At 45.2% G+C, this 22,779-nt stretch overlaps 1 protein-coding gene and 1 non-coding gene across 2 annotated transcripts in view; both read left to right on the top strand.

Moving 5' to 3' along the window:
* LOC146893664 (ATP-binding cassette sub-family C member 2-like) overlaps nucleotides 1-22,779 on the top strand; it is a 61,781-nt gene that overhangs the window by 36,452 nt on the left and 2,550 nt on the right. Inside the window, exons 19-30 of the mRNA XM_087907878.1 lie at nucleotides 1,711-1,891; nucleotides 4,370-4,496; nucleotides 4,762-4,897; nucleotides 6,062-6,281; nucleotides 6,419-6,573; nucleotides 8,907-9,062; nucleotides 11,273-11,472; nucleotides 13,932-14,058; nucleotides 15,692-15,793; nucleotides 16,488-16,631; nucleotides 18,169-18,327; nucleotides 21,076-21,242. Of these exons, the coding sequence (XP_087764004.1) occupies nucleotides 1,711-1,891; nucleotides 4,370-4,496; nucleotides 4,762-4,897; nucleotides 6,062-6,281; nucleotides 6,419-6,573; nucleotides 8,907-9,062; nucleotides 11,273-11,472; nucleotides 13,932-14,058; nucleotides 15,692-15,793; nucleotides 16,488-16,631; nucleotides 18,169-18,327; nucleotides 21,076-21,242 (1,874 nt within the window). The remainder of the gene's footprint in view (nucleotides 1-1,710; nucleotides 1,892-4,369; nucleotides 4,497-4,761; nucleotides 4,898-6,061; nucleotides 6,282-6,418; nucleotides 6,574-8,906; nucleotides 9,063-11,272; nucleotides 11,473-13,931; nucleotides 14,059-15,691; nucleotides 15,794-16,487; nucleotides 16,632-18,168; nucleotides 18,328-21,075; nucleotides 21,243-22,779) is intronic.
* On the top strand, nucleotides 17,139-17,245 carry LOC148121308 (U6 spliceosomal RNA). The gene has a single exon (XR_015738485.1). It is a non-coding gene; the product is annotated as a U6 spliceosomal RNA (small nuclear RNA).

Genomic DNA, 22,779 nt, shown 5'->3' with positions numbered 1-22,779 from the left:
ATTGACTAATAAGAGGCTTAGCTTACTCTGTTGCTCTAATATTGAGTCTTTTAGGATAATGGGGGATATATATGTATCTTTGTCCCTCTGTTAATAAGAGCATTTTCCTTAGCAACAGGCAGGTAGATACCAACTGTATTTGACTGTTTCCTTCAAGACTTCTTGAATGCTGCTAGCAAGAAGATGACAGAGGGGCTGGAGAGATGGCTCAGAGGTTAAGAGCATTGCCTGCTCTTCCAAAGGTCCTGAGTTCAATTCCCAGCAACCACATGGTGGCTCACAACCAGCTGTAATGGGATCTGGTGCCCTCTTCTGGCCTTCAGGCATACACACAGAGAGAATATTTTATACATAATAAATAAATAAATATTTTTTAAAAAAAAAAAAGAAAAAGAAAATGACAGAGTTGATGAGGCAACCTGCTGTCCTACTGAGACCCTTTGTCTCTATCTTAGCTCAATGGGTCTGCAGAAATTCATTCTTCCTCCTGTCCCTAAGACCTCCTTGGTTTTATTCACTCATGAACCGGTGTCTATTCTATGGCAAGTTTGATGAAAAAACAAACTTTCAAGGTTGTCAGCACAACCTACAGTGGGAACCTCAGAAGAATACCCACATCTTCCCAAGGGACTTGGGAAAGAAACCAGGGGTTTGCTCTGAGTGGATACAGAAGAAATGAATATCCCCCGGATACCTCAGGAAGACTCTAGATGCTGTTGGACTGTAGGGTTGAGGGCAAATGCAGGGGCTTAGGTTATCTCTCCGAAGCCCATTACAACCCCATGTGCTAATTCAGCTTCACTGTTGACCGATCAGTCTTTCTGTGAGTGGAGTTCCTGTGTCAGGAGCTGTCTTAGGGTTCCTATTGATGTGAAGAGACATCATGACCACAGCAACTCTTGTAAAGGAAAATATTCAATTGGGGTGGCTCACTTACAGTTCAGTGGCCCAGTCCCTTATAATCATGGTGGGACATGACAGTGTACAGGCAGACATGGTGCTGGCGAAGTAGCTGAGAGTCCTACATCTTGCAAGCAGCAGGAGGTGGTCCCTGTATCACACTGAGAAGTTTAAGCATATATGAGACCTCAAAGTCCACCTCCACAGTGGCACACTTCCTCCACAAGGTCACACCTACTCCAGCAAAGCCACACCTCCTAATAGTGCCATGCTCTTTGGGGGTCATTTTCTTTCAAACCATAGTAATCAGTATAAGAATACAAGGTGTGTCAAGTCTCTAATGCCAGGAAGTCCTGGGTAAAAATAATGTTTCTTATCCCACAGTATCCCTAGCTTACTGAAGGATACGGGCAGTTCTTTTTCTACAGTTGATTAGCTGGTGAGTGACAGCCTGAGTGAGAAGGGACACTTAACCAGTTATCTGTCTGTAAGAATAGGTATCGGTCCTAGGGATGCTCTTAGCTCCTTCAGGAACATGAAGGAGAGCATGTGTCAGGCAAACCCTGTTGCCACTACAGGAAAATAACTGTGAGTAGATCCACGAGTCTAGTCTCATTTCACACGCAGGGTAAGGCTTTAAGATGAAATGCTAGGAACAGAACATAAGGTAAAAAGAGTCACACAGTTGGGGCTGGACTCTGAGGCAAAGCCCCCGTGTGAATGGAGAAGTCCGTTTTTTCCCTTTGTAGAGCAATCCAGGGAGGATGGTGGGCATGGAGTAATCAGAGCCGTTCCGTGTGACTTTTACAGACTCGCATCTTGGTGACTCACAGCATTCACTTCCTTCCCCAAGTGGATGAGATTATAGTTCTGGGGAACGGTACTGTCTTAGAGAAAGGATCCTACCAGGATCTGCTGAGCAAGAAAGGAGTGTTCGCTAAGAATATAAAGACATTCATGAAGCATTCCGGGCCAGAAGGAGAGGCCACAGGTATGTGAACAGGGTTGGAAGAGGATGGAACTTGGTGTCCTAGTGGGAGGGAAAACCAGCATCTATATCCAAAATATTAAGTATTCAGTGAACTACATTTAGGGCCTAATTGCCCAGAGTTTCAAACTTCATTCTTCTGTGTTCTGTGTCTTTGTAAAGAAACACAGAAATTGAAACTCTGCCTGGGCCAAGTGAGTGGTACTTCCTACTCCTCTACTTCTGGTATGCAACCAACAGACACTTCAGAGTGTACAATGGATGTTTGAGTGAGTAATTTCTATGGAAAGAAAGGCAATGGTGTCAGAGACCCAGTTTTAGGAATGCCAGGCTTCTGTTACTCAAGTTCCAGTTTGCTTTGAATTAATTCTGAAGTCTAAAATTGACTGTCTCTGTGACTGAGAATATTATTCCTTCCCTAGGTCAGTCTGAGTAATGAAACATATTCTAGTATTATTTCTATTTATCAGACTTATATAGATCAAGCAGAAATCCTCTTCCTGACCACCCACAGCTATATGTATGCCCAGTAGATGGAATATATATATGAGATAAACACACAGGCAGTGGGAAAAATACCCATGGCTGTTTATCGTGGCACATGAGAAAAGTTACAGACAGAAGCAACCAGTCTTCAGAGTCTGTGGCCCTGTAAGCCTTGCTCGATGAGGTTCTCTCCATCAGAGCGTCACTCATCTGGTGGGTTGACACCTGAATTGGTAATTGTCATCTCTTGTATTTTCTCAGTGGCCTCTGGTAAAGCCATGTTGAGGCCAGAAGCTCTCAACACCTGGCCTCTTTTTAATTCTTGTATTAGATAGATAGATAGATAGATAGATAGATAGATAATAGATAGATAGATGAATATATATGTATAAATAATAGATATAGGAATATATATATACACATATATACACATATATGTATGTATGTATATATATATTCCTAAATACATAAATAGAATCTGTTTGGTCTATATACTATACCTGTATATACTTAGTATTAGACAGTCAATTGGGGAGTTCTTCCTTGTTGAAGACGATTTCTCCCACTCTCAGCATTCTCCAATTGCTTGTAGTTATATGTCTAGGGTTGAGACCCCATGGACTTTCCCTCTTCCATGTCAGCATGTCCATTGGCGCTGTCATTGTTCAGGTCTTGTATAGGCAGCCATGTTCCCGAGACTTCATGGGTGTGCCTGTTCCTCTGGATCTTGCAATCCTTCTATTCCCTCTTCTGCAGTGACCCTAGAGTCTTGGTTTCAGGAGTTGTGCTATAGATGTATCAGTTGGGAATGGGCACCACACAATCTTTTGTTCTCGACATTTTGATTGGTTGTGATTTTCATTAATGATCTCCATCTGTTACAAAGAAAAGTGTCTTTGATAAGGGGTAAGAACTACACTTATCTGTGGGTATAAAGATAGATATTTAGAATGCAGTTAAGGATTATGCTGATTTAGTAAAATTGTGGTTGTAGGTTCTCTGCAGAGATCCATGACCTCAGTAGACCCAGGTGGACAGGTTTCTAGTACCAGGCACAATTTCCCTCTTGTTGAATGGTCCTTAATGCCAATAAGGGAGCTGTTGGTTACTGCCAAAGGTGTATAAGCCACTGCTGCACCCTTAGGGCTCTCATGCCCAGCTGATCATTGTTGTATTTCATATTCATCGTAGCTGGGTAGGACTACTGGCTGCTTCCCTTCCTTGGAAGCTGCATGTTGCCTCCTGGTACATGAAAGCCAGTCTTCAGTAATTATCCTGGGATAGGGCTGTTATGGGTAGTGCGAAATCCAATTACTCTATCGGAATTCCTGTGATTGGTTTACAAGCTCTATCAGCTGAGGAGAGAGAGGTGGAAATGCGACATATTAAAGTACCGCAAGGTTTCCAGTTACCAAGATTTTGTCATTTAAAAAAAAAAAAGATGTTTGATTTTGGTTGATTTCAGAGTCTTGGAAAGAGTTGTGTTTTGGCAAACTGTCCACACCTCCCCACCCCCCAGCATTCTCATTGCCAAAGAGGAGGAGTTTCTAGAGATCTCAGCATCAGCGTTCCCACTGGTGCCCTTGCTGTATTTCATACCTTAGTTCCTCCATTTTCAAATGCTTTCGTAAGTCCTTCAGTTAATAAAAGTGTGCTGAATTACTTGAACTTTAAGATGAGTGTTTCTAATTCTTAACTCTCTCTTTGGTTGATTCTGTGGATGGCGTCTGCAGTTTATTCCTGTATCTCTAAAGCTGTTTCTTCTTCAAAGGAACTTAGGTAGCTCCGGAGGTTTCCTTCTCCTTTTGACCATTCTTTTACGATGAATTATGAACCCATCCCTTCTTTATCCTAGCATCCTCAGTGAGAATTTATGAGGTTGAATATTCTAACGTGTATACATCTGAGCTCCCTCAATCAACACGATGCAGGAGGACTTTTCTCTCCTTAGTCATAGTCCTGTGTCATTCCCTAACTTCAAACATGTCTCCTTAGTCAATGATGATAGTGAGGAAGACGATGATGACGGTGGGCTGATACCAAGTGTGGAGGAAATCCCCGAGGATGCAGCTTCCTTGACCATGAGAAGAGAAAACAGCCTTCGCCGAACACTGAGTCGCAGGTAGCCCATGTATTCGGTTGGCAACTCTTACATCTTCTTTAGTCCTATTTGGACTTTCTTCTTTCCGTGTGGACCTTCTGTCCACACAGAATGGATCTCAGGAACACTCTTGGCTCTTTGTTTCCTTGGGTGGGGGAAGGGCGGCAGTTCACTAGCCCTTGGCTATGAAAGCACTTCCATGCTGGCAGGGGCTGTGACACCTGCTTGTGGGAAGGTCCTTGGGAAGTGTTCCCAAGCTCAGGGTGTTTTCCTTTCTCTACCTCAGCTCCAGGTCCAGTGGCAGGCACAGGAAGTCCCTCAAAAACTCCTTGAAGATTAAGAATGTGACTGCCTTGAAGGAGAAGGGAGAACTAGTGAGAGGCCAAAAACTAATCAAGAAGGAATTTATGGAAACCGGGAAGGTAAACACCACACGCAGAAAGTACTGCTCGAGGGGAAATCAGGCTTGGAATCTGAAAAGGTCTGGAAGTTAGTTGAAACTTAAACACGTATCTACTGGAGCAGCACGTTTGCAAATCTTCAAATTCAATGTTTAAATGCAAACAGAAACAGACTTTCCAGAAAATTATGTCTCAGGGCTGGAGAGATGACTCAGCAGTTAAGGGCATTGGCTGCTCTTCCAAAGGTCCTGAGTTCAGTTCCCAGCACCCACATGGCAGCTCACAGTCAGATGCCCTGATGCTCCCTCCTCGTCACCTGCATGCGTCCAGATAAAGCACCTGTGTACATAGAGTAAATCTTTTAAAAAGAAAAAGAAGAATGAAGGATGAATGTTTGATTCTACTTACGTGTGGAGAACGACAAAATTGATCTGAAGCACGGTTGTCGGTGCTAGGGAACACTAAAACATCAGACCCAGAGCACACGACTCAAATTAACGAAACTTAAAACCACAGATTCCAAGGTCTTAGTAAATTCTGACCTCTCCAGCCTGTTTCATGTATTTTGTTCATTACTTTTAAATGCTTATTCATAACTGGTGGCTATTCCCCTTGCATCATACTTAGCAGGATATATCCTGCCAAGTGTGGAAATGGTGACCACAGACAGCTAAACGCTGCTCCCCACTTTTCCAGGGGACACCACTTCTTGAGTTAGTGAAGCCAAAACACCACAACTAACAGCAGCTTGGGGGAAAAGGTTGCTTTTTTTTTAATCTTATACTTCCACTTCCAATGTAAGATCTTACACATCACTGAGGTAAGTCAAGGCAGGAACTCAAGCAGGGCAGGTGAATGTGGAGGTAGGAGCTCAAGCAGAAGCTGTGGAGGAAGGTTGCTACCTGGCTTCTGCTTCGTGGCTTGCTCAGCCTGCTTTCTTCCGGCACCCAGCCCTATAGCCCGGGGTGGCACCCACATCAGGCCAACCAAAAAACATACCACAAGCTTCTCTGCAGGCCAGTCTGGTAGAGGCATTTTCTCAATTGAGGATCCTTTGTACAGAATGATTCTAGCTTGTCTAGTTGAAAGAAAAAACAAAACCAGCCAGCACAGTCCTCCTTATGGTTAGTTTTCTATAACGTCTTACCCAAAGCCCTTAGGGTATTGTTGATGGTGTCTTTGCAGGTAAAGTTCTCCATCTACCTGAAATACCTACAATCAGTAGGATGGTGTTCGATAACCTTTGTCATCTTGGGCTTTGCACTGTACTCTGTTTCTTATATTGGATCTAACCTCTGGCTGAGTGCTTGGACCAGAGACTCTCAACACTTGAATGGCACTAACTATCCAGCTTCTCAGAGGGACATGAGAATTGGAGTTTTTGCAGCTCTGGGATTGGCACAAGGTATGTCTGATGGCGAGGGTAGACATCTTCATGGACCTTGGAAATCTACAACTCAGGAAATCCATCGCTGTTGTATCCAAGTCCCAGATCACCAGGAGTCTGCGGCACGGGGCTGACCATATCGGTTCTGTTTCCAGGCATCTTTGTGCTTGCTGCGACTCTCTGGAGTGTGTTTGCTTGCAACCATTCATCAAAAACTTTGCACAAGCAGCTGCTCACCAATATCCTTCGAGCACCCATGAGCTTTTTTGACACAACTCCCACAGGCCGGATTGTGAACAGATTTTCTGGTGTAAGTATCTCAGCACACTGGGGTGCTTAGATGCTGAGGGTCTTTCTAATTTTGATTATAAGAGAGTCCTCACCCAACTCTGCAGTTTGAGTTCTTGGTCTACTTAGCATGCAAATATTTCTGGGATCCTTCTTGTGAGGTCTCAAGAATCCTAGGGGTGAACATACTGGCCTTTCAGTAGCTCACCCTCTAGTGAAGGAGAAAATCAAAGAAAAGGATTGTGATAGGATTAAAAAACACCAATAGCATGTGCGGAGGTGCCCTGTGGGGACAAAGGAATGGCAGAGACAGCGTACTAGCTCAGCCTGGATGGCAAGGATGGGAAACGTCAGAAAAGGTGAAACTTGAGTTAAATCACTCCAGTAAGACAATAGTGAGGGTTGTCGTGGGGAGGGGAGGGGGCAGTCGAAGCGGGGTGAGGAGCGCCATTCTGCAGAGAAGCGCAAGTGAAAACACATTCACTGCTCATAATAGTTAATAAAAAGAATTGTAAGAAAAATCTTTCCTTAGCCTGTCTCCACCCCTAAAACTTCGACGTTTGATGCTTTGAGAACCACTGAGGTGGATCTGAGTTTTGGGTTGAGATATCTGTATTTGCGTTCTCATTGTTTCCATCTGCGTTGGTTCTGGGACCACAGGCATCAGTCATTCCTTTCCCGCCATCAGCTGAGTTCTTTCAACCAGTCTAGTACCGTGAGATGTGAGGATGGCTCCCTTCATGGGTAGACCTAATTCGCTGGCTCATCTAAACACATCTGAAAGGGGAGTTTTAGGAATAGGGGCAGGATCCAGGCAATTCTGGAAGATTCTGAAGCTCCTTCAGCACAGCTTTTAGTTATCATCCTATGGAAGGGAAGGAACATTCTATAAGATACACAGATAGCTCTGGACCATTAGTTATTTGATCTTGCATTGGATACACAAAGGGTGCGTCATAGCCTCCAGTGAGGACCTGGGGACAGAGCAATTGCTTTGAAAGTAGACAGGTGACTGTTCCCATTTCTCTTCTTCCTGCAGGGTAGAAATAGTGACCATGTCATTGGAGATTGCTTAAATAGGCTATCTGCTAGTCAGCTGAAAGTAAAAGGCACATACTTTGGATGAAGATATTTCTCAGAAGAATTTTATAAACATTTTAGTCTTTCTAATGTCATAATATGTATGATTCGTCTTCTGGGAAAGGACACAGAGGGCTTTCTGTGAGTTAGTTGAGCTACAGTCATATTTGCTGACTGCTTCTTCATCAAAGATAAAACTCATAATCCTATAGTAAGTTTGTTGGAGAGGTATTATCTCAGGCCTATGAGGAAATTTGATGTGAGGTCTTCTAGAAACGGTGACTAAGTCCTTAAGAGAAGAGAGAAAGGAAGAAAAAAGAGGTAGAGAGCCTGTCCTAAGTAGGGATCAAAAATAATCTTCGTAGGCTTGACAGCTAGTGAGGGTTTCACCAGCCCTGGGTGTGGCTAACATCTGCATGCTGATGTAAAACTTGAGAACGCTAAATTAGATTCAGAAGTCATGCCCAATTCAGAACTCTCCTGGGAGCCTAGTGTCCCTGGCAAATATGGGAAATTCCAGAAATAATTTGGACTTGCCTTAGTACGCACATATAACTAATATAGAGAATTATTATAATCCTCCAGGAAAGCTGGGCAAGGACAACCCAAGATATAAGCAAGACTTTCTGAGTGTTCCAAATCATCCACCCATCTGTTAGTTTTTCCATCTTATTTCACATGACGTAAGACAGTATGGTGGTTAAACCCGTCTTTTACCTTGGGTTCCTTGGTTGGGACACCGACAAGCCAGGAGATGCATTCAGCCCCCTTCGCCTCTCCCCTTGAAACCCTGTGTTTGGCAGAGGTAATAACTTCCCAGTACACGAGGGGTCCTTAAGTAAAAGTGGAGACAAAGCTTGTGGGACAGAGTTTAAATAAATGTCTTCAAGGCCTGTTATGTGCTGGACGCTCTCCTAGGACTAGGATCACAAGCTGTAACGAGTTGGTTTGGCTATGGGGTTTCTCTGAGAGACTCTAGTAGTTTACAGAGTGTGGTTAAATGAAGATTATGAAGAGTGAAAATCCAGCACATCAACTGAAAAAGCTGAAGATTATTGCCATATATATTTGGAAGAATTAAAAAAAAATAAGGAATTCACAGAAGTGTGAATAATTATTGGACAGATCAGTATAATCTATTACACATGGGTGACTTAAAGAGATTGAATGACAAAGGCCTAAAGAACAAAAAAGTCCCGCATTCCAGGTGGGAAGCAATGTCTTAGAGGAAGGTCTTAGAAGAAGGTTCACCTTCTCTCCTCCTTGCATCTCTAGGATATTTCTACTGTGGATGACATGCTCCCCCAGACTCTGCGGAGCTGGGTTATGTGCTTATTTGGCATAATTAGCACTCTTGTTATGATCTGCATGGCCACTCCGATCTTCGCCGTTGTCATCATTCCTCTTGGCATTATTTATGTGTCTGTTCAGGTAAGTTTGGGTGCAGCTAGGTCTCCCTTCCTCTCTGTTTTGGAAGTCGTTGAGACTCTTTTGTGTTTGCTGTTGGTCACTCTTCCCCTGCATCCTGGAAAGCCCGGGGACTACCTAAAGCAATTGTGGTATCAGTGAGTGTGGATCCCAGCATATGGCGCCCTACACTGCACTCCAGAGAGCTTAAGGAGGAGACGTGTGTTTGCATTCAAAACTGTTTGGAGGGGTAGGAATATAGCTTGGTGGCAGGACACTTGCCTAGCACTGAGAGGGGATGGGATGGGGTGGAGGGAGAAAGAATGGAGGGAGGGTAGGAGAGAAAGATGACATGTTCACAGTTCCATCAGGGCCCATGTCTTAGGGTTTTGTTGCTGTGCTAAGCACCATGACCAAACAGCTTGGGGAGGAGAGAATTTGTTTCAGCTCCCGCCTCTCAGGTCATATCCATCACACTGGGGGAAGTCAGGCCAGGAAGTCAAACAGGGTAAAAACCGGGAGGGGAAAACTGAAGCCGGCCATAGAGGAATGCTGTTGACAGGCTTGTTCTTCGTGGCTTGCTCTGCCTGCTTCCTTACAACACCCAGGACCACCTACCCAGGTACCAGCCACAGTAGGTGGGGCGCTTCTACATCAATCATAAATCAAGAAAATGCCCTACTGACTTGCCTACAGGCTAATCTTCTGAAGGCATTGTCTCAAAACCTCTTCCCAGACATGTCCAGGTTTGTATCAAGTTGACAAAAACAGCCAGCACCCCTCCCCCCGACACACACATACACAAGAGTTAGGTCGTTTCCAGGGGATTGTGTGGGGCTGCTGCTTCCTTTGTTATTGAAAAGGCATAACTGCTTGGGGATGTCCTTATGCAGGGGCTGGATCTCATCTCACTTCAGGGTGTTTCTAGTTTCATTGGCATGTCTGTCATGTCTGTGAGCCTTGCAAGTTCCAGCGCAGCTATCTTCCCAAAAGGCTGGACTAAGTAGAATCATTTCCTGCCCCAAATAAAAATTGATGAGAAAAAGGAGGCTATAAAGAAAATGATGCTTTGCTGCAAGTTGCCTTTCTTATTTAAAATGAATTAATTTTATTTGGCGTGTGTATGTGTGTGTGCCCACGTGCGTGTGTGTACTGTATGTCAGTGTGCACAGGCACATGTGTGGACATCTGACAGCAGCTTTGCAGAGTCAATTTTCTTCTTGTTATGTGAGTTCAGGGAATCCAACTCTGGTTGTCAAGTTTGCAGGATAAGAGCTTTTACCTGCTGAGCCATCTCACCAGCCCCCCACTTCTCACCCAACCAGGGGGGTGCTGTGATGAACTTATAGGAACTCTATAGTGCCCGTGTAGAGTTCTGCTGGTGCATAGCCATGTCCTCAGCAGCCTTTCAGCTGTTTATAACAAATCGTCAAGGTAGGCGGGACCATATGCAGAAACTCTGAGACGTAGCATTTTGCACCGTGACTCTCAAATGCTCAGTTTTTCCTTCAACAAGTTCTCACAGGTTTCATTAGCACTGCGAACCTGTTCACCTTGCCTCTCACCTATGGGCATTTGCCTGCATTCTCTCACGACCAGGCCAGTTCTTCCACTGCAACACTCCGCATGCCCTCAGGATTACCCTTAACAGCACACCACAGAGCCACAGTTTTGGTCAATCTCCATTTTAATCCCAACTTCAACATAACCTACTATTTTTAAAAGATGTGTTTATTTTATGCAGATGCATGTTTTGCCTGTGTTGTATGCGTGTGTACCAGCTGCGTGTCTGGTGCCCACAGAACTGGAGTTACAGACATTGTGAACCACTATGTGGGTGCTGAGAACTGAACCCAGGACCTCTGCAAAAACAACAAGTTTTCTTAACTAAGGAACCATTTTCCCCTACTTTATATACTCCTTGTGTCCCAGCATCTGTTACAAAATCGTCTTGGTAACCATTTCTCTAGCCGGTCCAGAAATTTCTGTCTGGATAGCCTGTGAAGGGCTAAGGAAAGAGATGGGCCTGACTGCCCAGCTCCTCCCGAGGGTTAGAAACGCACATCTCTAACCCGCCTCTGTCAGCTCCCTCTGCTCCCTGCCAAGCTAGTCTTCCTGTCTGGAGGTGAGCCACAGTCATTGAGTAACAAATGTCGGTCCAAGGCCAGAAGAAAAGAAGTACAAAACATGCTTTATGGCTGTGTGACTAGCTGACTCTTGGTGCTTCTGTTCAGGTGTTTTATGTGGCTACTTCCCGCCAGCTGAGACGACTGGATTCTGTCACCAGGTCCCCAATCTATTCTCACTTCAGCGAGACTGTTTCGGGTCTGCCCGTCATCCGTGCTTTCCAGCACCAGCAGCGTTTCCTAGCATGCAGCGAGAGACTGGTCGACACCAACCAGAAATGTGTCTTCTCCTGGATCACCTCCAACAGGTGAGGCCTCCCTTAAGGGTTTCCTCCAAGGTATGTTTCAGGGTTTTGCATGTTTGACTTTTAGCACTGGAGGGCAGGCATAGCCAGTGGAACAAAGTTCATTCTGACCTCATGCACACATGCCTCTCATGTTGTTTAAGTAGAAAGGAGGAAGCACAAACTTTGGAGCTGGAGACAGGTTCTCCATCCCAGGTCTCCACTGACCAAGTTAGGTGAATTGCCTTGGACTCTCTAAGGAAAGTATTAATGTTTTTCTTTTTCAATGGTTAGAATACAACATGTCTTACAGTTACGGTGAAAGTCATGTGACACTTCTGAGTATCTGGAAACTCTAGTAGTATACACGTGCCAGGTGAATTGAGCAATATCTGTTTGGTTTCCTGAGACTCGAGATGAGACTCTTCATAGGCATGGCATCCTTTTTAGGGCAACAGAAGAAGCAGAGGCGTGAGGAGAGTTAGGGATTTGTAGGTGAAAACACTGGTGACAAGACATGAAAAGGGACGGTGGGAGGGGAGGCGGAGAAAGGGAGGGGAGGAGTGGGGGAAATGTGTAGCTCAATTAAAAAACAATAAAGTATTTAAAAAAAAAGAAAATAAATAAGTAAAAACAGGGGAAAAAGGGGGGAAAGAAAAGAAAAAAGAAAGAAAAGAAAAGGTCATCTGAGCAGACTAGGAATCAATAGGCCATGGCAAGCTAGATAGGCCGGCCACTGAAAGAGAGGTTTGGGGAGGTTAAGTTCCTAGGTGGTTTTCAGGATGCCTTGTGATGTTAAGGGCAGGCTAGTGAGGATCAGTTAGCTGGCACACTGCAAGGTCAGAGGTTTGATTTCTTAGAGACTGTCCAAGGGAAGACTTCTGAGTAAACCCAATGATCCTTACTGTAGTACCTGCTAGAATTATTGATACAAACTTAGCTAAGTATATTTGATTTGGGACGGCTGACTTTTATGAATGATGTTAAACTATGCATCCCTCGGTTCCCTAGGAAGTCCAGTTTGTCTCCCAGTGACCAGTTCACACCTAACTTGTTTCCACTCCCAGTTTTTCCCCACTTAAAAGAGATACTCAGACTCTAGCTCTCTGTGGATCCACTAGGCCATTGCTTCCTTATGCTAATCAAAGGCAATCACTATTCATTTAAAACGCAGCTGCTTGCCAGGCTGCTGGCTCGGGGCTTTAATCCCAGCAGAGGCAGGCAGATCTCTGTGAGTTAGAGGCCAACCTGGTCTCCACAGCAAGCTCTGAGCCAGCCAAAGGCTGCATAGTGACACCCTGTCTCAAAGAAAAGAAAAAGAAACATAGATGCTTACCTCATATGTGGTCCTTGAATCAGAATCTCTTCCAAAATGTCTAAGGATATTTTAGATGAATTTGTATGTTTTATTTTCAGTGCTTACCCTATTTAATTTTTATAGCTTGGTACTTTGGGGAATATTGTATTGTAGGATTTCTTTAGTTTAGAAAACTCTTTTAGACCCTTTAAAATGCTACTTATTTCCCTCAAAAGTCAACTTATTGGGTTATTAAGAATTTAAGTATTTCTAAATCAAATTGAGGTAGCTCCTAAGAGAACAGTATACCAATCAAATCCTCTAAGAATGATTTTTTTTAATTTTTTTATTAATTTTACATACCAAACACAGTTTCCCCTCCTTCCCCCCTTCCTGCCTCCCCACTTCCACTCCTCAGAAAGGATAAGGCCTCCCATGGGGAGCCAACAAAGCCTGGCACATCAAGTCAAAGCAGAACCAGGCCCCTCCCCCCTACATCAAGGCTGAGCAAGGTATCCCACCATAGGGAATGGGCTCCAAAAAGCCAGTTCATGTGCCAGAGATAAATTCTTGTCCCACTGCCAGAGGTCCCACAAACAGACCAAGCCACATAAATGTCATCTACATTCAGAGGGCCTAGTTCGGTCCCATGCAGGCTCCTCAGCTGTCGTAGAATTCATGAGATCCCATTAGCAGGGGTCAGATATCTCTGTGGGTTTCCCCATCATGATCTTGGACCACCCCTCCATCTTCTACCCCCAACCCTCATGCTCATATAATCCCTGCTCTGGCTCTTCCACTGCACTCCAGGATCTCAACCCCAGTGCTTGGCTGTGGATCTCTGCATCTGCTTTCATCAATTACTGAATGAAGGTTCTGTAGTGCCAATTAGGGTAACCACCAATCTGATTACAGGAGAAGGCCAGTTCAGGCACCCTCTCCACTATTGCTAGGAGTCTTAGCGGGTTCATCCTGTGGATTCCTGCAAATTTCCCTATGTCCAGGTTTCTCCCTAGCCCCATAAGGACCCCTTCTATCAAGATATCCCTCTCATTTCTCTCCCTCTTTGTCCCTCCCCTAATTCGACCATCCCTGTCACCAGTGTTTTATGGGCTCCCAAGTTCCTGGTTCAGATGAGTGAGCAGAGACTAATGACACCCCTCTTTCTGGTTCTGTTGCTCTACAGGTGGCTTGCAATTCGTCTGGAGCTGGTTGGAAACTTGGTTGTCTTCTTTTCAGCCTTATTTCTGGTTATTTATAAAGAATCCTTAGCTGGGGATGTTGTGGGCTTTGTTCTGTCCAATGCCCTCAATGTAAGTCTGAAGTCTTGGCTAAGTCAATCTTCTATTGTTGTTGAGTTTTTTGGTTTGTTTGTTTTTGTTTTTTGGTATGGGATTTCTCTGTACTGCTCTGGCTATGTTAGAATTCACTCTGTAGACCAGGTTGGGCTCAAACTCAAAGATCCATCAGCCTCTGCCGCCTGAGTGCTGGGTCTAAAAGCATGAGCCACCACCGCCCAGCAAGTCAGTTAATCTTAAACTAAGTCTGAGAGCCCTGTCTTTTATTATTTCTCATCCAAATTAGGAAGACTGGGCTCAAATCCTGACTCCTCATCTTTACCCATAGGTACATTCCTTACCTCATTTAAGTGGGCACCAGAACTATCTGGCAAAGTGAGCATAACTCTTACTGTCCTTATGACTTAAAAAAGGCAATTTTTGTATGTTTCTACTTGTTGCCTTCTTCATTGGTTCTAATCAACAAAGATTATATATTTCTTATCCAGAATATAGTGGTAATCAGAAAATCCTTTGGACAAAAAAACTCCTGAGTTGGCTTCTCTTATATCACAGAACAAGTAAAACAGATTGTTGTAGGGAGCCTGAGAGAAACGTGGATGACTCTCGCTGCAGGGCGAGCACAGCAGGGGTGCACGCTGAGCAGTGGCCAGCACTACAGCTACTGTCCCAGAGGTTTGCATGGCCGCAGATGTGCTCTATATAGGACTGTGTTCGTTAGATATTATGAGGCCCATGACGGGGCACCCCAAACAGTGGTGTTCTCCAGAGTCTCCTTGGTTCTTTGTACCACTTCCCCGTCTCTCCAGGGCAGCCATGGCAGAGTCGGGACACCCTTAGATGGAAGTAGAGTCTAATTCTGTAACCGCAGTTATGTGTGGTTCAACCCACACAAAGTCACCTTGGTCCTATCCTGTCTCATGGGCCTTCCTCTCTCTAGCTGCCATTCCCTCCCCAAAACTCCTGTGCAGATGTGCAAACTCCTGATTCCTCTCCTGAAAGAAGCTCCTATCTGAGTGGTCCTTGTTTTGTAGACTGGCCTGCACCGTGATGAATCTCTGATTGGTGGTTGGATATGTTTGTGTGATAGCAGGAGACAGCCAGAGTTTGTGTAAAAGAGGACAGGGGTCCACAGGGCTATCCCACCTTGATGGCTAGGAGTGAGGTCAGAGACAGAAGGCAGCGTTTTTGAAAGCCTTTTCATGCCCTGAGTCTTTCCTCATGGTATTCCCCCACCTGCAGAGGGCCATCTACAACAATTCTGTAAACAGCCTTAGGTTTGCAGGCAGGAGACCTGAACTCTGGTACCACCTTACCAAGAGCCAGCCTCCTCAGCCGAGCTTTAGCCCTGAACTATTCAAAGTTCACATTGCCCTTTTGTGAGCACCACATAGGTAAGCACTCAACTGTTACCCAGCCAATCAGAGCACGGGTCTTATTTCTCAGCTATGAAAATAAGAATTCAGTAAGAATTGTCTTTTTATATCACCACAGTCCTGAATATAAAGTAACCTCTCAGTTTACCTTGTGCTACAGCTGATTAACTGAGCTAGTTTCTAAGCCTGAGGGTTTTTTTTCATTGTTTTTGTTTTGGGGTGTGTGTGTGTGTGTGTATTTGTGTGTTTGGTATAATTTTTTTCTTCTGTAGATCACACAAACCCTGAATTGGCTGGTGAGGATGACATCAGAAGCAGAGACCAACATTGTGGCTGTTGAGCGAATAAATGAATACACAAATGTGGAAAATGAGGTGAGAATTAATGAAACTCAGAAGAATCCCATGAAATTCTTTTGAGAGGACATTTTCATTTTTAAAAACATCTTGAATGGATTAGTGTTGTCTCCTCCTCCCATGGTTTTTCGAGACAAGGTTTCTCTGAATAGCTTTGGAGTCTGTAGGGTGGCCTCAAACTTGGAGAACTCCGCCTGCCTCCGTCTCCTGAGATTAAAGGTGTGCACCACCACCACCCACCTTAATCATATTCTTTTTTAGGATTTATTTATTTATTATGTATACAGTGTTCTGCCTACACACCAGAAGAGGGCATCAGATCTCATTACAGATGGTTGTGAGCCACCATGTGGTTGCTGGGAATTGAACTCAGGACCTCTGGAAGAACTATGAGTGCTCTTAACCTCTGAGCCATCTCTCTGGCACCGTCATGTCGTTTCAAAGCCCCCCTTACTCTAACTCAAAAGACTAAATCTCCTCAAATGTAAGACTAGGAAATGATTTAGTAAATGACAGTATCTTTCTGGAAATTCATAGAACAACCTTGCAGGATAGCACTTCTTCACTGAATAAACTTAGAGACCCTCTGGAAGAGAAAAGCCCAGCTCACCCAGCCCTGCTACCTTTCTGTCATGTGACATGAGTCCCAGGACAGCCGTTTGTTTGCTGAGTTGCTACTGTGCCCGCCTGCCTCATCCTCTCCCCTTGCTAGGCACCCTGGGTGACCGATAAGAGGCCTCCAGCAGATTGGCCCAGCAAAGGTGAGATCCATTTTAACAACTATCAAGTACGGTATCGGTCTGAGCTGGATCTGGTACTGAGAGGCATCACTTGCCACATCAAGAGCACGGAGAAGGTAGGTGATGAAGACAGCTCTGGAGAGTTCTGGCTGTCAGGCCTCGTCATCAGAGAGTGTCTGGCACAGAAGGAGGACCGAAGGCCTCCATCATTTGGGTGCAGGGAGAAGATTAGGGTACTTCCTGCAGTCTGGGAACATGTTAGGAATATAATAATGGGCTGGATCCTGCCTCCCTGTTGGCCCACCCCATGAGGGTATAATGTGTGGTGAAGAACCTGGGAAAGAAAGGGGGAGCATCAGGCCTGGAGGGAGAGTTGTTTAGAAAAACTGTGTAGATGACCGTCCACAAGGAGAGAATCACCTAGTATTTCTCCTGGTCTGTGAAGCTGAGTACCCTTCCTATAGAGCTCTTGTTTGCCACAGTTTGGGGTCTAATGTGGACAAATCAACCCATCAACCAACCAGTCTAGACAGGACGCTGAGAACCAGGTTTCTCCTCTGGTGACAAGCCTTTCCTTCTTTCTACTAAAGAATAAAACAAAAATAAACAATCAAGTAAACCTAGCTCTCCCCTCAGCAGCACGTGTAGTAAAATTAGCACAGCACAGAGAAGATTAGCATGGCCCCTGAGCAAGGCAGACACGAAAGTCTGTGACGTGTTCCATAGGCGGCTAAGGGATGATGGGAATGGGAGAGATGGTCTTCCCCAGGGAAGACCACACCAAAGGTCATTTAACACCAGCTGGTCATCTCCGACAACATAGCACAAGTACCTACCATTATGCAGATTGAGCAGGTTATATTTAGGAATATTTGTGTGTGTATTCGTATGCCTATCTGTATATATGTATATATACATGCATGCATGTAACAACAATTAATGAAAAAGGCAATGGATTTGTAAAAGATCATGGAAGGGTAACGGTTTGAAGGGAAGAAAGGAAAAGGGAAATTATGTAATTAAATTATAATTTCAAAAAATAAAAGAAGTAATAAAAATTTAAGTTAGTACATTTTTATTTATTTATGTTGTGAGTTTGCATGTGTGTGCCCGTGTATGCATGCACACGTACATATGTGAAGAGCAGAGGCTAACTTGTTCTATTGTGTGGGTTCCAGGGATTGCACTGGGGTCATCTGGCTAGCAACAGGTGCTGTTACGACTAAGTCACCCCAAAGGTTCCTTGCCCTCTACTTTAAAAAAAATTTAAAAAGGAATAAAGCTGTAATTTCCAAGATTAACTGTAACAACAGCTGAGAGGGCGCGTCCATTTCTTCTGTCACTGTTTACAGCCCGCACGACTGAGGAGGAGTGTGAGAGAGCCGTTTGTTTCTGACATCTGGGAAATGTTTTCTCTCATCAAGACTCAAAGCCATTTTATATGTTTGATATAAGGTGTTTGCCTTTCCTTCCTTCCTTCCTTCCTTCCTTCCTTCCTTCCTTCCTTCCTTCCTTCCTTCTTTCTTTCTTTCTTTCTTTCTTTCTTTCTTTCTTTCTTTCTGTTCTGTCTGTGACTATCACAGTGTGGCTATACAGGCTAACTTTTCTCCAAGAACTGCAAGTGACCCAGATGTATATGAACTCTGTTCACAGGTTGGTGTGGTGGGCAGGACTGGAGCTGGGAAGTCATCCCTCACAAACTGCCTCTTCAGAATCTTAGAGTCTGCAGGCGGCCAGATCATCATTGACGGAGTAGATATTGCTTCCATCGGACTGCACGACCTTCGTGAGAAGCTGACCATCATCCCCCAGGTCAGCCCTAGAACTTACTCTAACACAGACAGGAGAAAAACTCTGACAGGAACTCAACCAACCATACACCTCCCACAGCTGCATTAGTTAGTCTTCTTGTCACTGGTCCTGACGGGAAGTGACTTACTGGAGGAAGGGTGATTGAGCTCACGGTTTGAGAAGGGACATGGTCCGTCGTGGTGGGAAGGACGGCAGCGTGAGTGGACCCTGGCACACTGCATCTGCACCCACCAAGTAGAGATGAGTGCTTGCGCTCAGCTGTGGTTTTCATTTCTGCTCAGTGTAAGACCCTCCCTCGTGGAAATAGTGCAGCTGGTGTTTAAGGTATCTTCCCGGCTCAATTTACCCAGTCTAGATACTCCCTCTCAAATACCTCCAGGTGTCTGTTTCCTAGATGGTTCTCGACCCTGTTGACTATCAGGGTTCAATTTCACACCAGGATTCCAGACTAGTTCCCCAAAACACTGCTTCTGAGAAGAGCTCTGAACTTCGCGCTTTCTTTGTGGCTGCTGGAGTTGACCGGTAGGTGGCAGCAAAACAACGCAGTCAAATAGAGCAGATGATTATTTGGCGGGTCCATAGCCCACCATGGTTTGCTGAGACCTTCCTAATTAGCAGTAGCAATTTTGCTGCTGAAGCTTGAAGCCATTAAGCTTTATATCCCCCATTTGATGTGGCTAAAAGATAGGGGAGGGAATTTGCTGCAAGTTTTTGCCAGCAAGCAGAACATTTATTGTATCAGCAAGAAAGACCTCCCTTTGGCTTGCTCTATGGACCCTACCAAAGTCAGGGTTGCCTTGGAGGCCTCTACTGTCTGCACTGCGGCCAAGCGTCTGTGGAGGATTTGTTTGTCTGATGTCTGGTGTGTGCCGTCAGATGCCCTCTTCAGTAACTTTTTCCCACTGCATTGAGAGAGGATCTTCCATGGAACCTGGAGCTTGCTGTTTGTTTCTTTGTTTTGTTTTGTTTTTGTTTCTCTGATGTTGTTTTTTTTTTTTGAGAAAGTAGTTTTATTATAAAAGTTTCCATTTCTGCCCCTCCTCCCAACACCCTCCCACTCCCCCCACTCCCTCTCCTCCTCCCTCTCCATCCCTAAGAGCAGTCAGGGTTTCCTGCCCCATGGGAAGTTCAAGTTCCTCCCCCCTCCCTCCAGGTCCAGGAAGGTGAGTATCCAAACAGACTGGATCCCCAAACTCCAGTATATGCAGAGGAAACAAGTCTCAGTGTCATTGTCAATGGCTTTTCAGAAAGACTCCGGGCCAGCCACATTCAGAGAATCTGGTTGGATCATGTCCTCGTTCAGTCCCAGTCCAACTGACCTTGGTGAATTCTCATTAAATCAGTCCCTTTGTATCAGTGGGTGATCGCACCCCTTGCAGTCCTGTTTTCCTTTTTCATTTTCTTCCTCCTTCTGTTCCTCATTTGGACCTTGGGGTGCTCAGTCCGGTGCTCCAATGTGGGTCTCCGTCTGTATCGCCATTCATCGTCGGATGAAGGTTCCCTCTGGTCTTGCCTTCTTTGCTCACGTTTTCTTTCCTTCTGCTTCTTGTTTGGGCCTAGGGAGTTAATTCCAGTGTTCCAATGTGTGTCTCTGTCTCTATCTCCATCCATCGCCAGAAGAAGGTTCTATGGTGATAAGCAAAATATTCATCAGTATGGTTATGGGCCAAGGCCGGTTCAGGCACCCTCTTCTCTGTCCAGAGAACAATCTGGGGATCTCTCCTTGGACCTGGGATCCCATTTATAGTCAAGTCTCTTGTAAACCCTAAAATGACTCCCTTAGTTGAAATATATTCTTCCCTGATCCCATATCCATCCTTCCTCCCTCCCCCCATCCCAGTCCCCCGAGCTTTCCCCATTCCTCCCCTAGTCCCTTCTCTCTAACCCTCTCCCCTTCCAACAACCCCCCACCCCCCCATGCACCCGATCTCTGATGTTGTTTTAAGATTTTTTTTTTTATTTGATGTGTTATGAGTATTTTGCCTGCATGTACGTGTGTTGCATGTGGACCTGCTTCTCACAGAGACCAGAAGAGGGCGCCAGATCCTCTGGAGTTAAAGATGGTTGTGAGCCACTGTGTGGCTACAGGGAACTGCATACAGGGCCCCTGGAAGAGCAGCAAGTGCTTTATCCACAGAGTCACTTCTCCAGCCTCTGGAGAGCATTATTTTGGCCAGGTCAGTGGTCAGTAACTTCAGATATCCTCTGGTTGCTCCCCTCTCCCTCCCAGGGCTGAGCATAAGGCTGGAGAGACCACATTTAACTTTCTATTGGATGCTGAGGGTCCAAACTCAGGTTTGATGACTGGGCATCAAAAGTCTCTTCAGCCCCCATGTTTTGTTAGTTTGCTACATTCTCTTCTTTGACCTCTTCAAAATGTAGGAGACGGTTTATTGTCAGATGACTACACCTTCTCTTCTTCTACCTTTTTAGTCTCCATCTCTAAGTCAGGAGTTTCTGTTTCAGGGGAGGGATTTTTCTTTTCATCTCCTAAAGAGATGTGGAAACAAACCTGGATGACTACAGGGAGATCCAGAGTGGAAGAAAGCAGGTACAAACCACGGACTCCTTGTACCCCGTGCACAGCTCTCCAGACGCAGACACTCCGGGCCTTCAGAGGTGTGAGAGGAGCTCTGTCATGAGCCAGCTTCTTGCCAGGAGTTCGTCTCAGACCATGTCTGGCCACAAAGCATGACCGTGCCCTGTGCTGACATCACCCCTAACAGCTTGCCATTCTTCGACTTGCAGGACCCCATCCTGTTCTCCGGGAGTCTGAGGATGAATCTAGACCCTTTCAACAAATACTCGGATGAGGAGATCTGGAAAGCCCTGGAACTGGCTCATCTCAAGTCCTTCGTGGATGGCCTGCAACTTGGGCTGTATCATGAAGTGAGGGAGGGCGGTGACAACCTGAGGTGATGGCTTGTAACCCACTTCTTCCACAGGCAGTGACACAATGTGGGGACTGTTTATTGTGTTCCTGTTTTAGATGTGGTCTGCCATTATGGGGTTTACATTGTGTAGATCTAATTCCTAATGTGTAGAACACACAGAAGGCAGAGGCAGGCAGATCTATGTGAGTTCGAGGCCAGCCTGGTCTACAAAACGAGTTCCAGGACAGACTCCAAAGCTACACAGAGAAACCCTGTCTCAAAAAGAAAAATAAGCAAAAATATGATTTAAAAAAATATGTAAAATGCTTAGAAACACTTGAAAACCTTTGTTATTAAATGTGTTCTTCATGTGGCATTCTATCATGTGAGCTTGCAAATGCCACTATTGTGGAGAACCATAGAACACTCAACAGAGTCATGGTAGCAATAACCAGCTCCCCAGTCCAACCAGAGTCTGATCTATCTGTTATGAAACCCAGACTGAACTCGGGGATGTGAAGATTCCCATAGGCTAGAAAAGGCATCCCAGTTTGAGAACCACTAATCTAAGCTCTGGAAGAACCTGGGAGCTGCATATGAGCCCAAACTCCCAGACCCTATGCCTACTACTCTGAACCTACATTTTAGCAAGATTCCCAGCGGCTTGTGTGCATGCTGTAACTTGAGAGACCTGCTTGGAGCTCTGGTTCCTAAGTAGACTGAGGAACTCGCCCAGGAAACTTAAGTCCCAATGTTCAGACCGTTCCCCAGACTAACTGAACCCAAGATGAAGGTGGCTTCACCCACAGGGGCACTTTTCTGGCTTGGTAGTGAATATCATCCATCTTGCTTTTCCTTGGCAACAGACACAGGAGCCAGCAAGGCTTACACAGCTGTTTAGCCTGATGTAAAAGGCCATTCACATATGCAGTCAATAAATACATATTAACACCTACTGTGTGCCAGGCACTGGAGACACAGAGATACAGCCCTGGACCTCCAAGTACATTAAACATAATGGGGGCATAAATGGCATTGCTGTTAACACTGCAGAGGGGACATGGGAGACCTTGTGCCAGGATGTGACAGTGACATCCCTTCTCTTGTCTGTGCTGGGAGTCACTTCACCGCTATTACTAGGGCCTTGAATTCAGACCTGTGTCTCAGACCTGGTTTAGGGTGTTAAAACTTACATCTATGAGTGGAGGAACAAACGGCTTGCAGTATCTGTGATAAATGTTGGGAAGAGGAGCATGAGCGAGCGGCTGCCAGCGAGTGGTGCCTGTCATCATCAATTCCATTTGACCTGGGCAGGAGTGTGGTGCCAGCGAGGTTAATAATTCTGCAGCGTGCCTGGCCTTACACTACAAACATGTACTGAAGTTCATCTCGGGTGACTTCTCACCTCCTGCAGAAATGTTCTTACAGAGATTTACAGAACATTAGTCTAGCTACCCCATTTAATGCAATCCCTAATGACCACAGCAGGGAAGGGTAATTAGCAAATTCCCCAATTTTTCCTTCACATCATTTCCCAAAGCTCCTTTGTGTAAGTAAGAGGTCCAGCTTTCATTATCGG

The sequence above is a fragment of the Myodes glareolus genome, chromosome 7, assembly GCF_982192425.1.
Source record: "Myodes glareolus chromosome 7, mMyoGla1.1, whole genome shotgun sequence".
Taxonomy (NCBI): Eukaryota; Metazoa; Chordata; class Mammalia; order Rodentia; family Cricetidae; genus Myodes; species Myodes glareolus.
Note: the sequence above shows the minus strand (reverse complement) of the source record. Positions and strands in the feature narration are given on the sequence as shown.